This window comes from Rhinoderma darwinii, chromosome 3 (genome assembly GCF_050947455.1).
Source record: "Rhinoderma darwinii isolate aRhiDar2 chromosome 3, aRhiDar2.hap1, whole genome shotgun sequence".
Classification (NCBI taxonomy): Eukaryota; Metazoa; Chordata; class Amphibia; order Anura; family Rhinodermatidae; genus Rhinoderma; species Rhinoderma darwinii.
Window position 1 is genome coordinate 24,074,672 of NC_134689.1, and position 20,413 is coordinate 24,095,084.

At 40.0% G+C, this 20,413-nt stretch overlaps 1 protein-coding gene across 2 annotated transcripts in view; it reads left to right on the forward strand.

Annotated features, from left to right (window-relative positions):
• Positions 1-2,671: 2,671 nt before the first annotated feature.
• GLRA1 (glycine receptor alpha 1) overlaps positions 2,672-20,413 on the forward strand; it is a 93,989-nt gene continuing 76,247 nt past the window's right edge. Inside the window, exons 1-2 of one of the 2 annotated variants that reach the window (XM_075856132.1) lie at positions 2,672-3,126; positions 3,274-3,354. In XM_075856132.1, coding sequence (XP_075712247.1) covers positions 3,299-3,354 — 56 coding nt within the window. In that variant the 5' untranslated portion in view covers positions 2,672-3,126; positions 3,274-3,298. Of the gene's footprint in view, positions 3,355-20,413 lie in introns of both variants that reach the window. The other variant, XM_075856133.1, reaches the window with a different exon arrangement.

A 20,413-nucleotide genomic window follows, 5' to 3' on the forward strand; every position in this document is an offset into this window, starting at 1 on the left:
AAATAGAATCCAGCAGCACAGGCTTAAATGAAAGGGGGTGCAAGCCTTAGGGAACTGACCACTGTCCCTCTAGACAAAAAGCAGTAAATAGGCAGCACACACAAAGGCTTATAGTTAAAAAAGGGTGCTTTATTGACCCCAGGCTGGAGAAAAGCTCAGGTTGTAAGAACCGAAACGTCACACTTTTGGGGTCAATAAATCACCCTCTTTTTTCACTATAAGCCTTTGTGAGTGCTGCCTATTTACTTTTTTTTTTTTTTAGATAGATAGATAGATAGATAGATCCACTTAAAGACCGTCAGCCCCCCACTCAGATTCCCCCTGTAGATAGTGCCACACAGCCCCCTGTAGGTAGTGCCACAAAGCCCCCTGTAGGTAGTGCCACACAGCCCCCTGTAGGTAGTGCCACACAGCCTCTTCTAGGTAGTGCCACACAGCCCCTTCTAGGTAGTACCACACAGTAGATAGATAGATAGATAGATAGATAGATAGATAGATAGATAGATAGATAGATAGATAGATAGATAGATAGATAGATAGATAGATAGATAGATAGATAGATAGATAGATAGATAGATCCACTTGAAGACCGTCAGACCCCCACTCACAGACTCACAGTAAAATGACAACTGGATGGATGGATGGATGGATGGATGGGTAGATAGATAGATAGATAGATAGATAGATAGATAGATAGATAGATAGATAGATAGATAGATAGATAGATAGATAGATAGATAGATAGATAGATAGATAGATAGATAGATAGATAGATAGTGGAATAGATAGATAGATAGATAGATAGATAGATAGATAGATAGATAGATAGATAGATAGATAGATAGATAGATAGATAGATAGATAGATAGATAGATAGATAGATAGATAGATAGATAGATAGACATTAGATAGATAGATAGATAGATAGATAGATAGATAGATAGATAGATAGATAGATAGATAGATAGATAGACATTAGATAGATAGATAGATAGATAGATAGATAGATATGAGATAGATAGATAGATAGACATTAGATAGGTAGATAGATAGATAGATAGATAGATAGATAGATAGATAGATAGATAGATAGATAGATAGATAGATAGATAGATAGATAGATAGATAGATAGATAGATAGATAGATAGAAAAATAGAATCCAGCAGCACAGGCTTAAATGAAAGGGGGTGCAAGCCTTAGGGAACTGACCACTGTCCCTCTAGACAAAAAGCAGTAAATAGGCAGCACACACAAAGGCTTATAGTTAAAAAAGGGTGCTTTATTGACCCCAGGCTGGAGAAAAGCTCAGGTTGTAAGAACCGAAACGTCACACTTTTGGGGTCAATAAATCACCCTCTTTTTTCACTATAAGCCTTTGTGAGTGCTGCCTATTTACTTTTTTTTTTTTTTAGATAGATAGATAGATAGATAGATAGATCCACTTAAAGACCGTCAGCCCCCCACTCAGATTCCCCCTGTAGATAGTGCCACACAGCCCCCTGTAGGTAGTGCCACAAAGCCCCCTGTAGGTAGTGCCACACAGCCCCCTGTAGGTAGTGCCACACAGCCTCTTCTAGGTAGTGCCACACAGCCCCTTCTAGGTAGTACCACACAGTAGATAGATAGATAGATAGATAGATAGATAGATAGATAGATAGATAGATAGATAGATAGATAGATAGATAGATAGATAGATAGATAGATAGATAGATAGATAGATAGATAGATAGATCCACTTGAAGACCGTCAGACCCCCACTCACAGACTCACAGTAAAATGACAACTGGATGGATGGATGGATGGATGGGTAGCTAGGAAGGTAGATAGATAGATAGATAGATAGATAGATAGATAGATAGATAGATAGATAGATAGATAGATAGATAGATAGATAGATAGATAGATAGATAGATAGATAGATAGATAGATAGATAGATAGTGGATTAGATGGATAGATAGATAGATAGATAGATAGATAGATAGATAGATAGATAGATAGATAGATAGATAGATAGATAGATAGATAGATAGATAGATAGATAGATAGATAGATAGATAGATAGATAGATAATATCGATCATTTTCTTTTCCACAGATTTCTTACTGCAATTTGATGCTCATTTGCTTCACTGGTTTAACTTTTATTTGCAATCGACCTCTTGGGCAGGAAGTGGTTAATATAATAGATCCCATTGCAGGTGTTGCTGACTGACCTGACATCCAAACGGATCGCTGTAAATGCTGCATTGGGTTTATTTCCGCTCGGTTGGTGATTCATTCTTGGAGGGTCAGATTTAGCCTCCCCCAGTGATAAACTTGTTATATACCAGTATTCCTCAGCAGGATGCCGGCATATTATCCTGATGTACCATGTACTGGGTACTGAGCAGGCTCGTCCTAAATTATAATCAACGCAAATTTACAAAACTCCTTTCCTTGAGAATCATTTTCTAAGCAGAAATTAAGAATTGCTTTACAGGACAGATCATGACACAACGTTCCAGGCACTTCAGAGTTAACACATTCCAATGATGAACAAGTCTACCTGCCAATCAGAGGATGCCTGGGACATTTCAAAATCAGACTGACCAATAAGAGCGCCTGGTGGGAGGAACTTCCCCTATTTTTTCAACATTTCACCTTTTTTTTTTTAGTTTAGTAAATGACTGCAGTAAGGAATATGCTAAGAAGTGTTGATTCCTCCCGACTTAACATGGGGCAAGAAGAAAGATCCAGCACACTATGTCCATACTGATGCCCCATTCCTACCATAAAATGCCCCAAGACTGTGAAACTTAAAGGAGTGAGTGTTTCTTTCTCACTTTAACCCCTCAAGCTATGGGACAGACTCTTTCCTGCCACAACAACATCTCCATCCTCTGGGAAAGCATACCCACAGCACAGGAGGAGAAGACCATGCTGTAGAGGGGACTGTAAGGGTCCAGATCTTGAGGGTAGTCCCCCCTCCCCCAGCTCCCCTCTCTGGCTGCATGGAATATAATGAAACGCTGGGCTTGCACAGGATATCCTTACTGACAGAGGAGCATAGTCTTCACCAGGTCCTATGACTGGCTCATTTTGGCAGGATACTAGTCACTTTGTATGGAGAGAACGCCTTGGTGCAGGTGATTGGAGTAAGGCTTCAATGAGAGGCAGCTGCTGTCCGTGGTGCTGAAGCTGCCACCCTTGTCTGGAGCTGTCCCTTCACAACTGCAGCCTCTTCCTTCCTCTGCCAGGGCTGCAAGGACTTTATCTTCCCATTCTTTTTCTAGGTGAAGCAGCCAGACTACCGACAACATGTGCAGTCTCAATGCACTGGGCATCTACCTTTGGGAGACCCTTGTATTCTTCAGGTAAGGCTTATTCCCTTATTGCTCTATGAGAGGGTGGATAGATGACCACGCAGAAGGGGTTAATGTCACCATAGATTAGACTGGGCTTGGATTACGGCAGTTTGTATAATCTGGGAGACTGTGTGTAATGTGTAACTGGCTGCTTTACTAACGACTTTATGTAATTAGTGCTGCAAAATCTGTAACCGCAGTGCTGATGAAAACAGCCTATTCTTCTAACGGGAGAGCGGCCACTAGTGGTCGTCTGGGGGGACTGCAGATACGCGTGCCACTGTCTCGTCTCAATAGATGCCCGTTTAACATGCTTTTTAGAATATTAATATTACATGCAAGGCGTACAGATACTGATATGATCACATGTGACATGCAGGGGGGAAAAAAAGAGATATTACCAAGAATGGGCAAGGTTACCTTGAGTCTTATTAACAATGCAATAGTGTGCTGCATGGATTTTTGTAAGCCTACATAGAAATGAGAATATTAAATAGCGGAGTTATTACAAACAGGAGGAGAGATTAGGATTAGGGTGTTTATGGTGCTTGGTTTATTATGTGAAAATATCTATTATAATAATATTAGTAGCAGTAGTATTTTTATTTTTTATTTTCATCAATAACATTACTATTTTTATACAAATAATATTGGTAAATATTGCACGTTAATGTTGCTAAAATTGCACCATTTTTTATTTATTTTTTTACCATGAAAATCAGCGACGCAGTGGAGGGATTGTAAAGGGCCATTAATCACATTTGCCAGAAAGAAGTCATTGCCCATTAGAATCTATTGCCTTTATTTTTAATCATATTTTGGATTAATTTTTTCTTTTTTAGCATTTGTTTACTTTTTACCTTAGTCTGTAGTCATGTAAAGTTTTTACAATGAAATTCCAAGGTTAATTTTTTTTTATTATTATTATTATTATTACTATTATTATTTGTATTATTTTTTTACTGAGTTACGGAAAAAAAATAAAGTCTATGAAGAGTTACTCCGATATAATTCTCATTTTCATTATTGTTTTGTTTACTAAGTACGGAAAAAATAAAGTCTGCATGTATGTAAAGTTTTTCCAATAAAATGTGCATAATTAATTAATATTTTTTTTATCTTTTTTTACTGATCATCTTTTTCACATTGCAAATAATTAAAAAAATTTAAGATTTAATCATCTGACTTATGTCCTAAAATTTCAGTTAGTTTGTGTTAATAATTATACATTTAGCCATTTTTTTCCCTAATGTTTAATTATTCTATCTCCTTTTTAGTCTGTTTCATTAACTTGTCACTTTAAAACTTGATAAACTATCCACGGCTGGGCTGGAAAGATGATATATAAAAACCGGGAGTTCTTGGTTCCAATTGGTGTATCCTTGGTTGATATGTGTGTATCCATTGTAATAAGATAATTTTATATAAGAATATTTTTTTCCTCTCGATTTCATTGATTTGCAGTCTCTGTACCTTGAACAGCAGTCAAGTCTCACTTGGTGACATCTATTGCTGTGCTAAACCAATGGGTCAGATATGGACATTTTGACAATGCAATTAACAGATAATAATTTATCATGCTATCCTCTCACTAGCAAGGGGAAAATAAATTAACCTTATAGGCTAAGGGTTACAGAGAGGACACGTATGTTTACACCCCCATAGATTTTTTTCAAGGCCAAGTAGAATTTTTTTCCTAATTCCTATGTATGTACATATCACAACGACTTCATATAATATACCAAAACCGTGTATAGTAATAAATCTATGGAAAAAAAAAAAGAAAAATAATAATGGTGATTTTGAAAAGAGAATATAATATATAGTTTAATGTAATTATATTTGTCTAACTAATAAGATAAATTATAACTACTGATATTTTAGGTCAATATTTTGTATATTTTGCGTCAATATTTTGTATAAAGTGTCTTTAAAAAAGTACATCAGATTTGTATATTTTCCATTGACAGTCAGAAGATAGGACAATATATGGCATGTACAGGGGCAAAGTAAGAGGAGCTGGGTATTGGGGGGCAATAAGCCACTCTGTCTTGGCTAGATTATTTAGCTACAGGGCCATAACCTAGGTCTTTGTCCCTGTTGAAAGAAAAGCCTGACTACCACTCTGGTTATGCCGAGTACACCACATGCCTTTCCAACTCTATTATGGTCACACGGCTAATATTGTCAGACAAGATGTTTATTGACTTCCCCATGGTGTAAGCCGTAAGCTATAACTGTTGGTGGTGGACGTTGTATAGTGGTGACCTAATGAAAGCCCACAAGGCACAGAAACCTTGTGCAACGAAAGTCACTGTATCTGGGAAAATAAAGGACCATATTTCACGTTGCTACTGTACATTTTAGTTTATCTTTGACAATACAGGATTTGATATACAGCAAAAACTTTCTAACTTTGTTGCAATAATATTGTTGTTCAACACAAAGCAGGGACTTGGGATTCACCATCTATTAATATTTGTTTCACAGTTTCATGGACTTAGGGGGGGACTGGTGGGGCATATGACCCAGCTGCTTGGTCATGACGCCAACAAGTCACTCTGCATTGGCCAGGATATTTAAATAATGGGCCAAGGCAGTGACATAATCTTTGTCTGGGTCAAGGATAGCCTAGCTCAGACTCTGCCCAAGTGGTGGCCCAAGGCACATATGCAGCCCTCATGTGACTGAGGTGCGGGATGTAAGGGGAACAGAAATTTATATGGCACAAATCCTTTCACAGGGTAATGATCAGACATGGGCTCTTCTGTATGCGGAGTGCCCTGTCCATTCATAAAGAACAGAAGTGTTCCTCTATTTTCTTCTCTGTTATGGTAGTATTTTTCTCATATCCAAAAGTGGTGTTGTGTGTATGTTTATGTATTTTTTTCTGTCTGAATTTTGGTTAAGAAAAAACAAATCTCAGAAGATCCTTTTAGAATTTTTTGTTTCTTCTGCTCCAAACCTGTCTTTATCTAAATAAAATATATGGAGACAATGGCAGGCATAAATACATAATACAAGTCATAGGTGTATCGGCACTGGCTGAATGTGTTGTGTGGCACTGAGGAGGCAAAGGCCACATTTGAGGTCCACACAATATGTTGAATTGAGCACTACTGGCTAAGAGGATGAGGGAGATATCAATCCAAACTTTATTCCATGTTTAGTAAAACATATAGTGGAGGACATACAAATAAATGCTAATGGGTTTCGGACTATATAGTTATAATAACTAGTACGTATCAAGGGGGAAGGAGTTTTTTATAAGATACTAGACACAAAAAACCATAGCAATATTGAGAGGGGCCCATGTGACCCTGGATATGGCTCATTGATCAACTATAAGATTCTCGTTTTTGTTGTATGTATATATGGGTTTCGGTGGACTACGGTTCAGCTATCTCTGTTTGTATTTTTTGCCTCCAAAAAACTAATTTGTAGATTTTTTTTAAAGGCAATAACAGGCATTAATATGAAAGTGGAATCATTAAAAAAAATCTTGTATGCCCCTACTACTTCTTATGCAATATATGTCTGCAAAGGCATGTGTGGCAGGGCCCCCAACCTACCATGTGGCCAGGTGCCACTTACGATACTGGTGTCTTCTTATGTGGCAGTGGGACCCTTGGTTCCCCAGGACCTGGGTGCGACTGCACCCCCTTTAGTAACGCCCCTGCATGTGTGGGCAACATCTTATAGCATAATACGGTTTGTATCTGTTTGTATGGCCATGAAACCACCGCAGGGATTTCACATTTATTACCTGGTGTAATAAATAGCTTGTCAAGAGATGACATCTACAGTGATTCATGGAAAGAAAATTTAACAACCCAACTTTTTCATCCACTATATGTACAATACATAGGCCGTTATATAGTTACTCTGTAGGATAAGGAAGACAGAGGAAATCGCTGGTAGATAGATTGGTCCGTAAACAAATACTAACACAAAATATGATATAAAAATACTTTACCCCTTCCCTCTGCAGCCATTTCCTCCATTGTTTTTGGGGTTTTGTTCTTACATCGTTCTTCTGTGGGTCAATACGATTACGGCGAAACCAAATTTATATTGTTTTTTTTTATGTTTTACTACTTTTACAAGGAAAAAACTAATTGTTAAAAATAAAATATATTTTGTGTTGCCTTATTCTGAGAGCGATAGTTTTTTATTTTTCTGCCAATTGAGCGGTGTGAGGGCTTGTTTTTTGCAAGGCGAGCTGTAGTTTTTATTGGTTCCACTTTGGGGTACATGAGATTTTTTGATTACTTTTTATTCCAAAAAGGGGTATGAGGTGTCCGGAAAAATGCGATTCTCCCATTTAATAATTTTTTTTTCACTACGTTCACCTTGCGGGTAAATAATGTTATATTGTAATAGTTCTGACTTTTACGGATACAGTAAACAGACACAGTAAACATTATTTACTGTATTTAACTTTTTATTAGTCCCCCCAAGGGGACTAGAACCAGCATTCGTTGGATCGATGTATTGCAGTTTATCGTGATTTCTACAGACCCCTATTAAGCCTGCCTCTAGATCTTGATTAATTTAGGGGGAAGATGCCCTGGGGTAGAGCTAGAAAGGAGGGAAGGGTTTGTGGGAATGTGCCCGGGGGAGGGGCAAACAAGTCCTTCCGTCTCGGCCAGCGTATTTACATACATAGCTTGGGCAGCAAATTGAATTTTGGCCTTAGTTGAAGGAAAACCTAGCTACGACTCTGGGAATGCCTGTTACAGAAATATCAGTCCAAAGCTACAAAGAAGAATTTGCAAATAGTTTTTGTATTTTGAAAACCTATGTACGCACCAGCTTTTCTATATTTAATTATACGGCTATTAGGTCTAATTACTTGTCAAAGTGAACCTGACCATACACACTAGTGGACAGCAGCCATTGTCAGGCTATATTTCCCTCTATTCTTAATAGGCTCCAACTTTATTGGATTGGACATTTTAGACCCACAATTATGTATTAAAATCAAGCAGAGGAATATAGCAATGAGATGCACGCACATATTTTGAAAATGGTTGAGAAATCGGTTCTCCTGGGACGTGGATACTTATGGCCTGATGTACCAAAATAGACCTTTTTTTCCCAAAGTAACAAGACAAAGTTAAGAGGACCTATCACCTCTCATGACACGTCTGTTTTAGTAAATTATTGTATTTCTTCTGAAATAAGAATTCTGGATCATTTATTCTTAGAACTCTATGTTGCGCCATTCCTCTATTATTCCTCCAAAAAATTTAGGTATAAATTGACAATTGGGCGTAATCAGTTGGGGGTGTGTCCCTACACAGTCTGACAATGACCAATCAGTGCTGCCAGATTGAGACTGTGTAGGGAAACGCCCCTTTAACAAGTAGAATGGTAACGCCCATTTGTCAATTAATTCATACATTTCTAGAAGGAATAACAGAGGAACGGCACAACGCAGATGTTCCAGAATTATTATTTCATGGGGAATACAAGTATTTACTAAAGTAGACATGTCAGGAGAGGTGAAAGGTCCTCTTTAAATATTTCCAAGTACTGTTTCGAATATTAAAGCTGAATTTTGATTATCTGTCTACAGCTATCTCTCCCTTGTCCTGACTAGGTGAACAGAGGATTTGGCATATTGATATCCAACATGTTTGATCCTTCTTTTTCCCGTTGTCTGCCATCGCGGGACTGTTGGACATCTCCCATATACACTAGATCATTAGATGATGCTGCTGAAATTGTCGGGTTTCGGCATCTGGACACCTTTAGGCCACTTTTTTATTTAGACAGGGCTAGAACAATGAACACTCACATATAGGTCTCATTCACACGGTCTCATTCACATACAGTCTATGTTACCTTGAAAAGGCCAACATAAAAATGGGATTAAACACCCGTAGAAAATTGCTTACGGTCCACGTTTGTTTGTTTTTTTTAAAACCCCAATGCCCTCATAACAGTGACAGCAACAGTGCCCCTTCTGGTTTAATGTTGTGAGAGAGATAACAGCCCCTCTGTTCCCTATGGTTGGGCAAAGTGTACAGAAGTTCTCCTGCCTGGCAGCTACACCCTATGTGGTGTATTTCCACTGGGGTTTGGTCCACACATAAAACCTACATAGACCTCATGAAACACCCAGGCTGCTAGTTGGGCATCCAGATTCAAGATAAATTCCAATGCAATGTTACAGCAAGACTCATTTAGACAGAATAATAGTTTTTGTCTAATTTTTATTTATTTATATTTTTTGCTTTTTTTTATAGTAATAAAATTGGTAAATATTGTTTTCTAATTTCTGTTAATTAATCGTTATTAGAATGTTGTCATAAAAATAACAGCAATAAAATAAATATGATAATATTATTATGAATGTAACATGCTGGGTTAAAATATGTGTAAATAAATTCTATCCTTTTTCAAGTAAATTTAATCAATTTACGTAAATATTATTTTCATACAAAAACTGATTGTAATAACCAAAAATACAGATGATATAAATATGCACAAAATCAGAAAGATGTCATTTAAAAATTGAAATAAAATATCCTCAGGAGATAATGGACGATACAGACACATTTTGAAAATTAATCCCTTGGGATTCCTAAATCCTGAGCAATTAGATATTATTAAAGTTGGATACAACCCTATTTCAGTAAAGCCGTGTATTTGATTTCACAATAAGGCGGTATCAGCTAGAGCAGGCTGCATTCAATCTGCTACCACTATAATCTCCCTCTACGGATTCTCTCTACTATAAAATATCACTTTAAAAGCGATTCAAGCTTTAATAGAGGCGGTGCCAATATGGTCACCTTCCCTTCAGCACCAAGGTGATCTGACACAATGGTGGTCAGCCAAACTATTGTAGGGGCCACAAATGGAGCCCATGATTACATCAAAGGGCCACACATATAATTTAGCCAGGGTCGCGAACAGGTACACACACATTCACGTATGATGACTAGACAGCTGTATTTGCGGACCTTGTGTCTCCGTATATTTTATTAGCTAAAAACCTCAGAAGATAAAAATCAGAAATCCAAATTCGATCTTCCAAGGCCTGTTTTTTGCTTTAGGCAAACTAAATTTGGAGGGGACACAGACCATAGGCATATAAAAAAAAAGCCCATACTTAGATACATATACATACACATGACACAACTTGTAGATCGGAAAGACACCACAGTGCCCCCAGTGGAGAAAACAGAGAAACTCTTCTGTTCTTTATGGTTAGGTGGAGTACTCATGTACACGAGAGCTCATGCCTCTTCTTTATCCTGGGGAACGTAGTTGTAGACACCATTAGTCATTCACTCCCAGGGGAATGTAGCCATGTCAGATTTTTTTTAGCTCTCTCTCCATTGGATTAGATAAAAGTTGGTGATATCTGACATCCATTCACTCCTTTGGTCATAGAAATAACAAGTATTTTAAGATTAAAGGGCTTGTGTTTCTTAAATACCCTGTTAGGACATTCTGAGTTAGGAAAATCTTTCATCAACAACCTCTATCAATCATCCAGAATAGAGAGCAACAAGAAAAAATGTCTCATGCTTAGGTAAACCCGGCCGTCTGTGCATTAAATGGACAGGCAAAATGTACTGTAATGCTTCATTTCCCCAGTGGAGGCACTGCAGGGAAATTGAACGCTTGCTGCCAGGTTTCCTTGTAAATTACATCTGATCTCTGTGGGTCAGTGATCATCTTATTTTTAAGGGGTCCTTCTGAAAAAGGGGATTGTCCAAAGTAGACAAAACTTTTAGCTGAACCTAGGTGATTGGTGGTGACACCTGTGAGACAAACCTTTAGCGGTTAGTGTCTTAGCCGATGTCTATGATGATGTCATGCTGTGTAGGATTTATATACACTATAAAAATATTTATTTACATAATGACATGGGTCTGGTCTAATTTGATGACATAATTGTACAAATATCCCCTCACCGCATTAGGATGTAATAGTACGCCCTGATTATTTTGCAGGCATAGAAGCTGAGAAGCGGGAACCTGGCTGGGATTGTCAGCCGGGCTCCCGCTGCCACGGTTACAATAAGAGAAGCCATCGAATCTGTTCTTTCATCCCCTAAGGGTATGTTCACACAGGGCGGATACGCTGCGTAAAAGTACACAGTGTATCCGCCCTGGACGCCGCAGGGAATTCCTGCCGAAAAACGTACCAAATTGTGGTGCAGTTTTTCGGCTGGAATGTCCACTGTGGAGAGTAGCAGGTAAAAAAAAAAAACCTCATATATAGCCTTGGCGACTAATCCCTCTGATGTCCTGCAGACCGGCCTACTGGGATGATGTTTCATCCCATGTGACTGCTGCAGCCTGTGATTGGCTGTAGCCGTCACATGGACTGTAACGTCATCCCTGAAGCCGGGCTGGACGCTGCAGCAGAGGGATCTGGGTAAGAATGAGATTTTTATTTTTTTTCTGAGTTGCGATTTCAGCGATGGAATCGCGGTGAAATAACATGTCGCATCATTGCAGATTTTACTCTTTGCAATGCAAAACATTTAGTTCTGCATCAAATCCACAACAAAATTTGCGACAAATCCGCAATGTGTGAAGCCTTAGATGCCATGGGAAATGCCTCCGTCTGTCAGCCCATCCGTCCCCCCCGCTATGCAAAAGCAGTGTGCCAATGATTTACTATGGCAGAAGGGGCTTAACCCCCGGTCTGCCATAATTATTGGTGCTGGCACAAGCAATAATGCTTTAGAATACTAAGTAGGCTACTAGTGGGACTAAAAAAATAAAAATGAAATGTAACAAAACCATTAGTTTTTGCAGCAATCATAGCGAATAAAGTTAACACATTATTTATACTGCATGACACGTGGCGTAAAAAAACTACAACTGCACATATCCTTGAGCAATTCTTGCCTGACCCAACTCATTGCATGAACCTGATGACGTGGGTGCTTGTATGAAAGCCTTTGGGACCATAAGGAATTGTAGCATAAGGAGTTCTTCATTTCAGGCAATAATCACTGGATGTTCATCTTCTACAGCTCAGCAGCAGAATTGTGCATCACTGACAGCAAATAACGAACATTTCTATGTTAATTTACTCCATCCATTGTGTCAGCATCTGGCCGTGGATGAGACCCGCAGAATGTGAGACTGGTGATGTCTCGTGCTTTATATATATATATATATATGGATAGAAACTCTCACTACATCTAGGTGAACTGCATCTGGTTTAGACGGAAGCTCTAATGTCCTTGTTGAGCCTAAAGGATTAAGATTAGAGGCAGATTAATTGTGGTTTATCTAGTAAATGTGAAAGTGGAGAGATGTGATTTCACTCCCATCATTTACCATATGGGATAGTTTGTATATAATAAGGGAGGTCTATGTCGTAATGTAATATATGGTAGTTCTATGTCTGCCCTGATCATATCTCCTTTTTAACTCTCTCATATCTATCTATATATCTATCTATCTATCTCATATCTATCTATCTATCTATCTATCTATCTATCTATCTATCTGTCTGTCTGTCTGTCTGTCTGTCTGTCTGTCTATCTATCTATCTATCTATCTATCTATCTATCATCTACCTATTATCTATCTATCTATCTATCTATCTATCTATCTATCTATCTATCTATCTATCTATCATCTACCTATTATCTATCTATCTATCTATCTATCTATCTACCTACCTACCTATCTATCTATCTATCTATCTATCTATCTATCTATCTATCTATCTATCTATCTATCTATCTATCTATCTATCTATCTATCTATCATATATATATCCATGGGCATAACTACCGGGGAAGCAGTTATAGCATCTGCAATGAGGTTCAACAGCTAAGGTCCCATCTTTACTAAATGATGAGGTACAGATAATGATCCTTGTGGATGATGGATGGAAAGAATAGAAAGGACAGCGGACAATTGATGGCAGTTCGCTGGTAATAAAAAAGGCATACAAGGCATGTGGATATAAAAAAAAAAATCTTAAACTAAACTCACTAGCGACTGAAGGTAGTCATTGTAGAGTGGGGCCCCATTCCATATTTTGCTATAGGAGTCCATAGTTACTAGTTATGACTCTGCATTAAAAGGGGTTGTCTAGTTTAGAAAGCCTATTTTCAGATAGCCTATTAGAAAATTCTGAGTTAATAGAGAGGATCCTTTTTTATAAGCCAGAGCGGAGAGCGGTTTAAAAGAGCATCACTCACTCTGGAGGACCTGTCCTGTAATGCAATAAAAAAGCCAACCTATTTAATGAATGGGCACTGTGTGATGCTTGATTTCCCCTGTGGTGGCGCTGCAGGGAAATTTGACACTTACTGGCAGATTTTTCCCACAAATTACAGCTGATTGCTGGAAATCCCAGCAGGGGGCACTTTCTAATCATCTATCTATGGGCTATGAAGGTCTTATTTACCTTCACAGACAACACATTGGACATTTATTTGGCTGAATCTATTGGTACAATCTTTTTTGAACAATTTTTGCTGATAAAGATATCTTTATATGGTTGAAAGAAATTCTGGCTGTACTGCATTTAAGGTATTTGCCCGCCTGACATGCCACCTGTTGAGTCTAAAAAAGACACAGCTAAGGTACAAATAACATAGTCTAGTGTCCCTACAAGGATATAGATAGTAAAATTCCAGCTACACAACAGTGTCACATAGCAGCTTATACCCAAACAAAGAATTTGCAACCACACCGAGATAGTATGCCCGCACAAATTCTGCCACATAGTGTTGTTGCATGCGGTATTGTGTAATAATACACTGCAAAAGTAGATAATCAGGTACAATGCTTCTCAATTGCTAATCTGTCAGCACTGATGTATCACAACTAGAGATGAGTGAATTTCCAAAAATTCATTTTTTGTCCGTTTCGGTCGAATAGGCCATGAGATTCGATCCAAATAAGTTAGTTGTTAGTCGAAAGTGCCCAGATTGCCCTGAAAACTCGTGACTGACTCTCTATTGTCTTTTAAGAATGTATCCAAGTAAAACAGAACCCCTTTATAAACTCTATAATGCCAAGCCAGCAATATACTGTATATGGTAGAGGGAGGGATAATCACAGTGCATTATGGGAAGGCTGTTTTCAAGGCATTATGGGAAAACCCTCCTGCGGTCATGTAATCTATAAAATGGCGGCCGGCATTTGCCGACGGCTGCCATTTTTCAGCAATTCATATGCCACAAATCCCAAAAGTTTCAGAATTTTTAGAATCCAAAACTTTTTGGAAAATTCAGACCGAATTAGGTAAGTGTAAAAATCGATTTGCTCATCTCTAAACATAACTCAATCTTATCTGATCTGTTTGAGAAAATCGCTCCTATTATTTATTTCACATTTTTTTTCATATAAGAAAATGTCCCTATATAGCTGCTCTGTATACAGAAGACAAAGCAGCTGTATTTTAAAAAAATGAAAATTATTTTTAATAAAAATTATTTTGAAAGTTGTACCAATCACACTGATAGACATTTTTATTTAAAAAATAAATAAATTTCAAAGGGGTACATAGCATTTAAGTCACGCCTCTGCAGAGCACTTCTACATATAACATTGTCTCTCTACCAAAGTGACAGATAAAATGTAGCCCTAACAGCCTGGTACCCCATGGCATATTGTTGCTATAGTAAAGAAATACAGGGATGCTGTAAAATAACGCCACAAATTAATGCTCATGATGTAGTATCACCCAGCACTCGACCCCATAGTATCCCAATATACCATGTTACCACATAGTAGAGCCAACAATAAACTGAGAATGATAGTCAGCTTTGTGCACCACCCCTATTTATTTACATGTATTTAAATCCAGCTTAAAGTGAATCTACAGGCAAAGTTTCATAATTAGTCAAATTTTACTCTTTCACTCTGGTCCCCCAAGACTTCCAAGGTGCTACATACACTATAGGTACATTCAGGGGCGTAGCTAAAGGCTCATGGGCCCCGATGCAAAAGTTCTTATTGGGCCCCCCCCCCGGCAAACTCCTCACGGCCGACGGTCCGCAGCTTTCAGCTGCATCTCTGGGTCTCCTAAGTGACCCAACAATGCAGCACTAGCAGCCGGGGCGTCACTAAGGCTGGGTTCACACACATTATTTACAGACGTTATTCGGGCGTTTTAGCATTGAATTATGTCCGAAAATGCGGCTCAAAAGCGTTGGCAAACATCTGCCCATTCATTAGAATGGGTCTTACGATGTTCTGTGCCGACGGTCATTTTTTTTTACGCGCCGCTGTCAAAAGGCGGCGCGTAAAAAAGACGCCCGCGTCAAAGAAGTGCCTGTCACTTCCTCAGACGTAAATGGAGCCGTTTTCCTTGGACTCCATAGAAAAACAGCTCCAATTACGTCCGTAATAAACGCAGCGAAAGACGCCTGCACATGCCTTTACGGCTGAAATTACGGTGCTGTTTTCTCCTGAAAACAGCTCCGTAATCTCAGACGTAACAGACGCTGCCGTGTGAACATACCCTCAGGGCTTAAAATGTCAGGGGAAATAGCCCCAATACATATGTGTCCGCCCCAAAAAAAATGTGTGTATAGGAGACAGCATATCTATAGCACTACGACCCTATCAACTATGGATAGGATTAAATACATTGGCTCAGCAGATAGTATCACACATGATAGGATTAGATACAGTGGCTGAGCAGACAGTATCACACATGATAGGATTAGATACAGTGGCTGAGCAGACAGTATCACACATGATAGGATTAGATACAGTGGCTGAGCAGACAGTATCACACATGATAGGATTAGATACAGTGGCTGAGCAGACAGTATCACACATGATAGGATTAGATACAGTGGTTGAGCAGACAGTATCACACATGATAGGATTAGATACAATGACTCAGCAGACAGTATCACACATGATAGGATTAGATACAGTGGCTCAGCAGACAGTACCACACATGATAGGATTAGATACAGTGGCTCAGAAGGCAGTATCATACATGATAGGATTAGATACAGTGGCTCAGCAGACAGTATCACACATGATAGGATTAGATACAGTGGCTCGGAAAGCAGTATCCCACATGATAGGATTAGATACAGCGGCTCAGCAGACAGTATCACACATGATAGGATTAGATATAGGGCCCAGCAGACAGTATCACACATGATAGGATTAGATACAGTGGCTCAGCAGACAGTATCACACATGATAGGATTAGATACAGTGGCTCAGCAGACAGTATCACACATGATTGGATTAGATATAGGGCCCAGCAGACAGTATCACACATGATAGGATTAGATACAGTGGCTCAGCAGACAGTACCACACATGATAGGATTAGATACAGTGGCTCATAAGGCAGTATAATACATGATAGGATTAGATACAGTGGCTCAGCAGACAGTATCACACATGATTGGATTAGATATAGGACTCAGCAGACAGTATCACACATGATAGGATTAGATATAGGGCCCAGCAGACAGTATCACACATGATAGGATTAGATACAGTGGCTCAGCAGACAGTATCACACATGATAGGATTAGATACAGTGGCTCAGCAGACAGTATCACACATGATTGGATTAGATATAGGACTCAGCAGACAGTATCACACATGATAGGATTAGATACAGTGGCTCAGCAGACAGTACCACACATGATAGGATTAGATACAGTGGCTCATAAGGCAGTATAATACATGATAGGATTAGATACAGTGGCTCAGCAGACAGTATCACACATGATAGGATTAGATACAGTGGCTGAGCAGACAGTATCACACATGATCGGATTAGATACAGTGGCTCGGAAGGCAGTATCCCACATGATAGGATTAGATACAGCGGCTCAGCAGACAGTATCACACATGATAGGATTAGATATAGGGCCCAGCAGACAGTATCACACATGATAGGATTAGATACAGTGGCTCAGCAGACAGTATCACACATGATAGGATTAGATACAGTGGCTCAGCAGACAGTATCACACATGATTGGATTAGATATAGGGCCCAGCAGACAGTATCACACATGATTGGATTAGATATAGGACTCAGCAGACAGTATCACACATGATAGGATTAGATACAGGGCCCAGTAGACAGTATCACACATGATAGGGTTAGATACACAGCTCGCTGACATTGCGGCTCCAGCGCTGGACCCGGGAAAGGTAAGAATAATAATTTTGCTTCTTTATGTGTTACTGATTATTTTTGTGTGTTTGTGTTTTTTTACAGGTTCGGTTGTTGGACTTCGGATACGAGGACTTCAATGACGCCGTTTTTTTAATTCTCAATAAAATGGTTAATGTGGGTTGTGTTTTTTTATTTCAATAAAATATTTTTTCTATGTGCTTGTATCCTTTTAAACTTTATTATCACCACCTTAGTAATGGCCGCTGGCTGATTGACAACCTCCATTACTAAGACGGGGCTTAATGTTAGCCGGTGCAGAGGCCAACACTAACCCCGATTATTACCCCGGTACCCACCGCCACCAGGAGTGCTGGGAAGAGCCGGGTACGAACCAGTACCCGACCATCTGTAGTGACGGTCAGACACCAGGGAGGCCGCAGGCTGGTAGTATTAGGCTGGGGAAGGCCAAAAACAGTGGCATCTACCACCCTGGTAATGCTGCCTGCTGCTGCTGTGTTGTATCTGGCTGGTTATGAAAATTGGGGGGGGGACCCCACATCGTTCTTTCCAATTATTTTTTATTTTTTTAAATGACGTGGGGTCCCCCCCATTTTTCATAACCAGCCAGATACAATAAAGCAGCAGCAGCCTAGCATTACCAGGGTGGGAAGGGTGTATCTGGCCTTTCCCCTCCTGATACTACCAGCCTGCGGCCGCCCCAGTGGCCGACCATCACTACAGATGGTCAGGTACTGGATCGTACCCGGCTCTTCCCAGCACCCCTGGTGGCGGTGGGTACCGGGGTAATAAAGGGGGTTAGTGTTAGCCTCTGCACCGGCTAACACTAAGCCCCGCCTTAGCAATGGATGCTGTCAATCAGCTGGCGGCCATTACTAAGGCGGTAGTAATATAGTTTTAAAAAAAACACAAAGACATAGAAAAAATATTTTATTGAAATAAAAAAAAAACCCACACAACCCTCATTAACCATTTTATTGATAATAAAAAAAAAGCCGTCATCAAAGTAGTCCTGGAATCCGACGTAGTCCAACGACCGAACCTGTAAGAAAACACACAAAAAATGATTAGTAACACATGTGTTAGGCTTAGATACAGGGCCCATGTGTGATACTGTCTGTGGGACCCTGTATCTAAGCCTACCACAACGTAGGCTTAGATACAGGATCCAGCAGACAGTAATCTTATACAGTATAAGATTACTGTGTGCTGGACCCTGTATCTAAACCTACAGTGTGGTAGGCTTATATACAGGGCCCAGCAGACAGGATCACGCATGGGCCATGTATCTAAGCCTACCATGTGATTGGCTTAGATACAGGGCCCATCAGACAGGATCACACATGGGCCACGTATCTAAGCCTACCATGTGATTGGCTTAGATACAGGGCCAATCAGACAGGATCACACATGGGCCATGTATCTAAGCCTACCATGTGATTGGCTTAGATACAGGGCCCAGCAGACAGGATCACACAATCTGTGATCCTGTCTCATGGGCCCCCTAAGCCTGCTACATCGTAGGCTTAGGGGTTGTCCAGTCCCTAAACATTGATGGCCTATCAACATGATAGGCCATCGATTGCTGATGTGTCAGGGTCCGTCTCCCGGGACCCGCAAATCAGCTGTTTTGAAGGGGCCAGAGCACTCGTACGAGAGCTGCTTCCCCTTCATTTCACTACTCGCTCACACATTACTTTCACTAATCGCCGACACCGATTCACAGTGTGACCGGAATGAAGTGACCGGAATGAAGGGGAGGCAGCTCTCGTACGCTGCGGCCCCTTCAAAACAGCTGATTGGCGGGTCCCGGGAGTCGGACCCCGCCAGTCAGGGCTAATTTTACCTTCCTCTTCAGCCGCGGCGGTAGTTCTGTCGTCTCGATGCTGTGTGCGGCGCATAGCGCTGTGACGTCATGTGTTGCGCACAGCGCTTGACGTCAGGACCTCCGCTGCGATTCGGAACCAGGAAGGTAAGTACAGTCTGTTACTATAGTAACAGGGGCCCGCGGCCCGAGTTACTATAGTAACTTTTTATTGATGTAGTGCGTGGGGCTGTGGGCTATAGCTACGCCAGTGGGTACATTATAGGAAATAGCAACTACTGCTGCATGTTGCCGGAATATACAGAAGTTTCCAGAATAATGCCCCCTTCTCTGACATTACTCAGTGCTCTGCAGTTGTTGGCTGAAGCTGCACCACATAAACTTCCTGTTCAGCCTCCTATCTGCATTAACTCTACACATAATACTGACTATAGCGAGAACTCTCTGCTTCTTTTTAGCTGCTTTCCCTTACCTTAGGGTCCAAATGCAGGAGGAAATATCTAAAAAGGAGCAGAGAACTATCAGTATTAACAGTATTATGTGCAGAGCGCATGCAGAGAAGGAAGTCTGTGAGGTGAAGCTTCAGCCAATAGCTGCAGAGCAGGAAATTCTATCAGAGAGAGGGGAGAAGTTTTGGGAACTTCTGCCGTACAGTAACATGCAGCAGTAGTTGTTCTTGCCTGTAGTGTTAAGGAGTGACCTATAGTGTACAGAACAACTTGTACATTTGCATTTGGGGGATTAGAATGAAATAATTAATGGCCCTGGTATGCCAGGTCCATTTTACTATTTAGGAAAATTGCCCGGAATAAATGTGATCGCTCTTTAATCTAAATATAGGTCAAAGATGTAAAGATTTCCCACCTTAACCTCCACCAGTTAAATAATTGGTAATGTGTTCAGAGAATTGTCTCTACACCTCGGAGTTTTTGTGTTCTGAAGACTTAATGGGGCACTTGCGAGTCAGTGGGGAGGAGGCTTAGACTTAGCAGGATATTCTCTTGTTCCATGTGAAGAGGTTCAGCAAGGAAAAGATGTGTAATACGATTAGTATTATAAGTGTTCCTTTCATGTTGAATAAGGAGGAAGACTAGAAAAGATCAAAACGGATTTGAGATCAT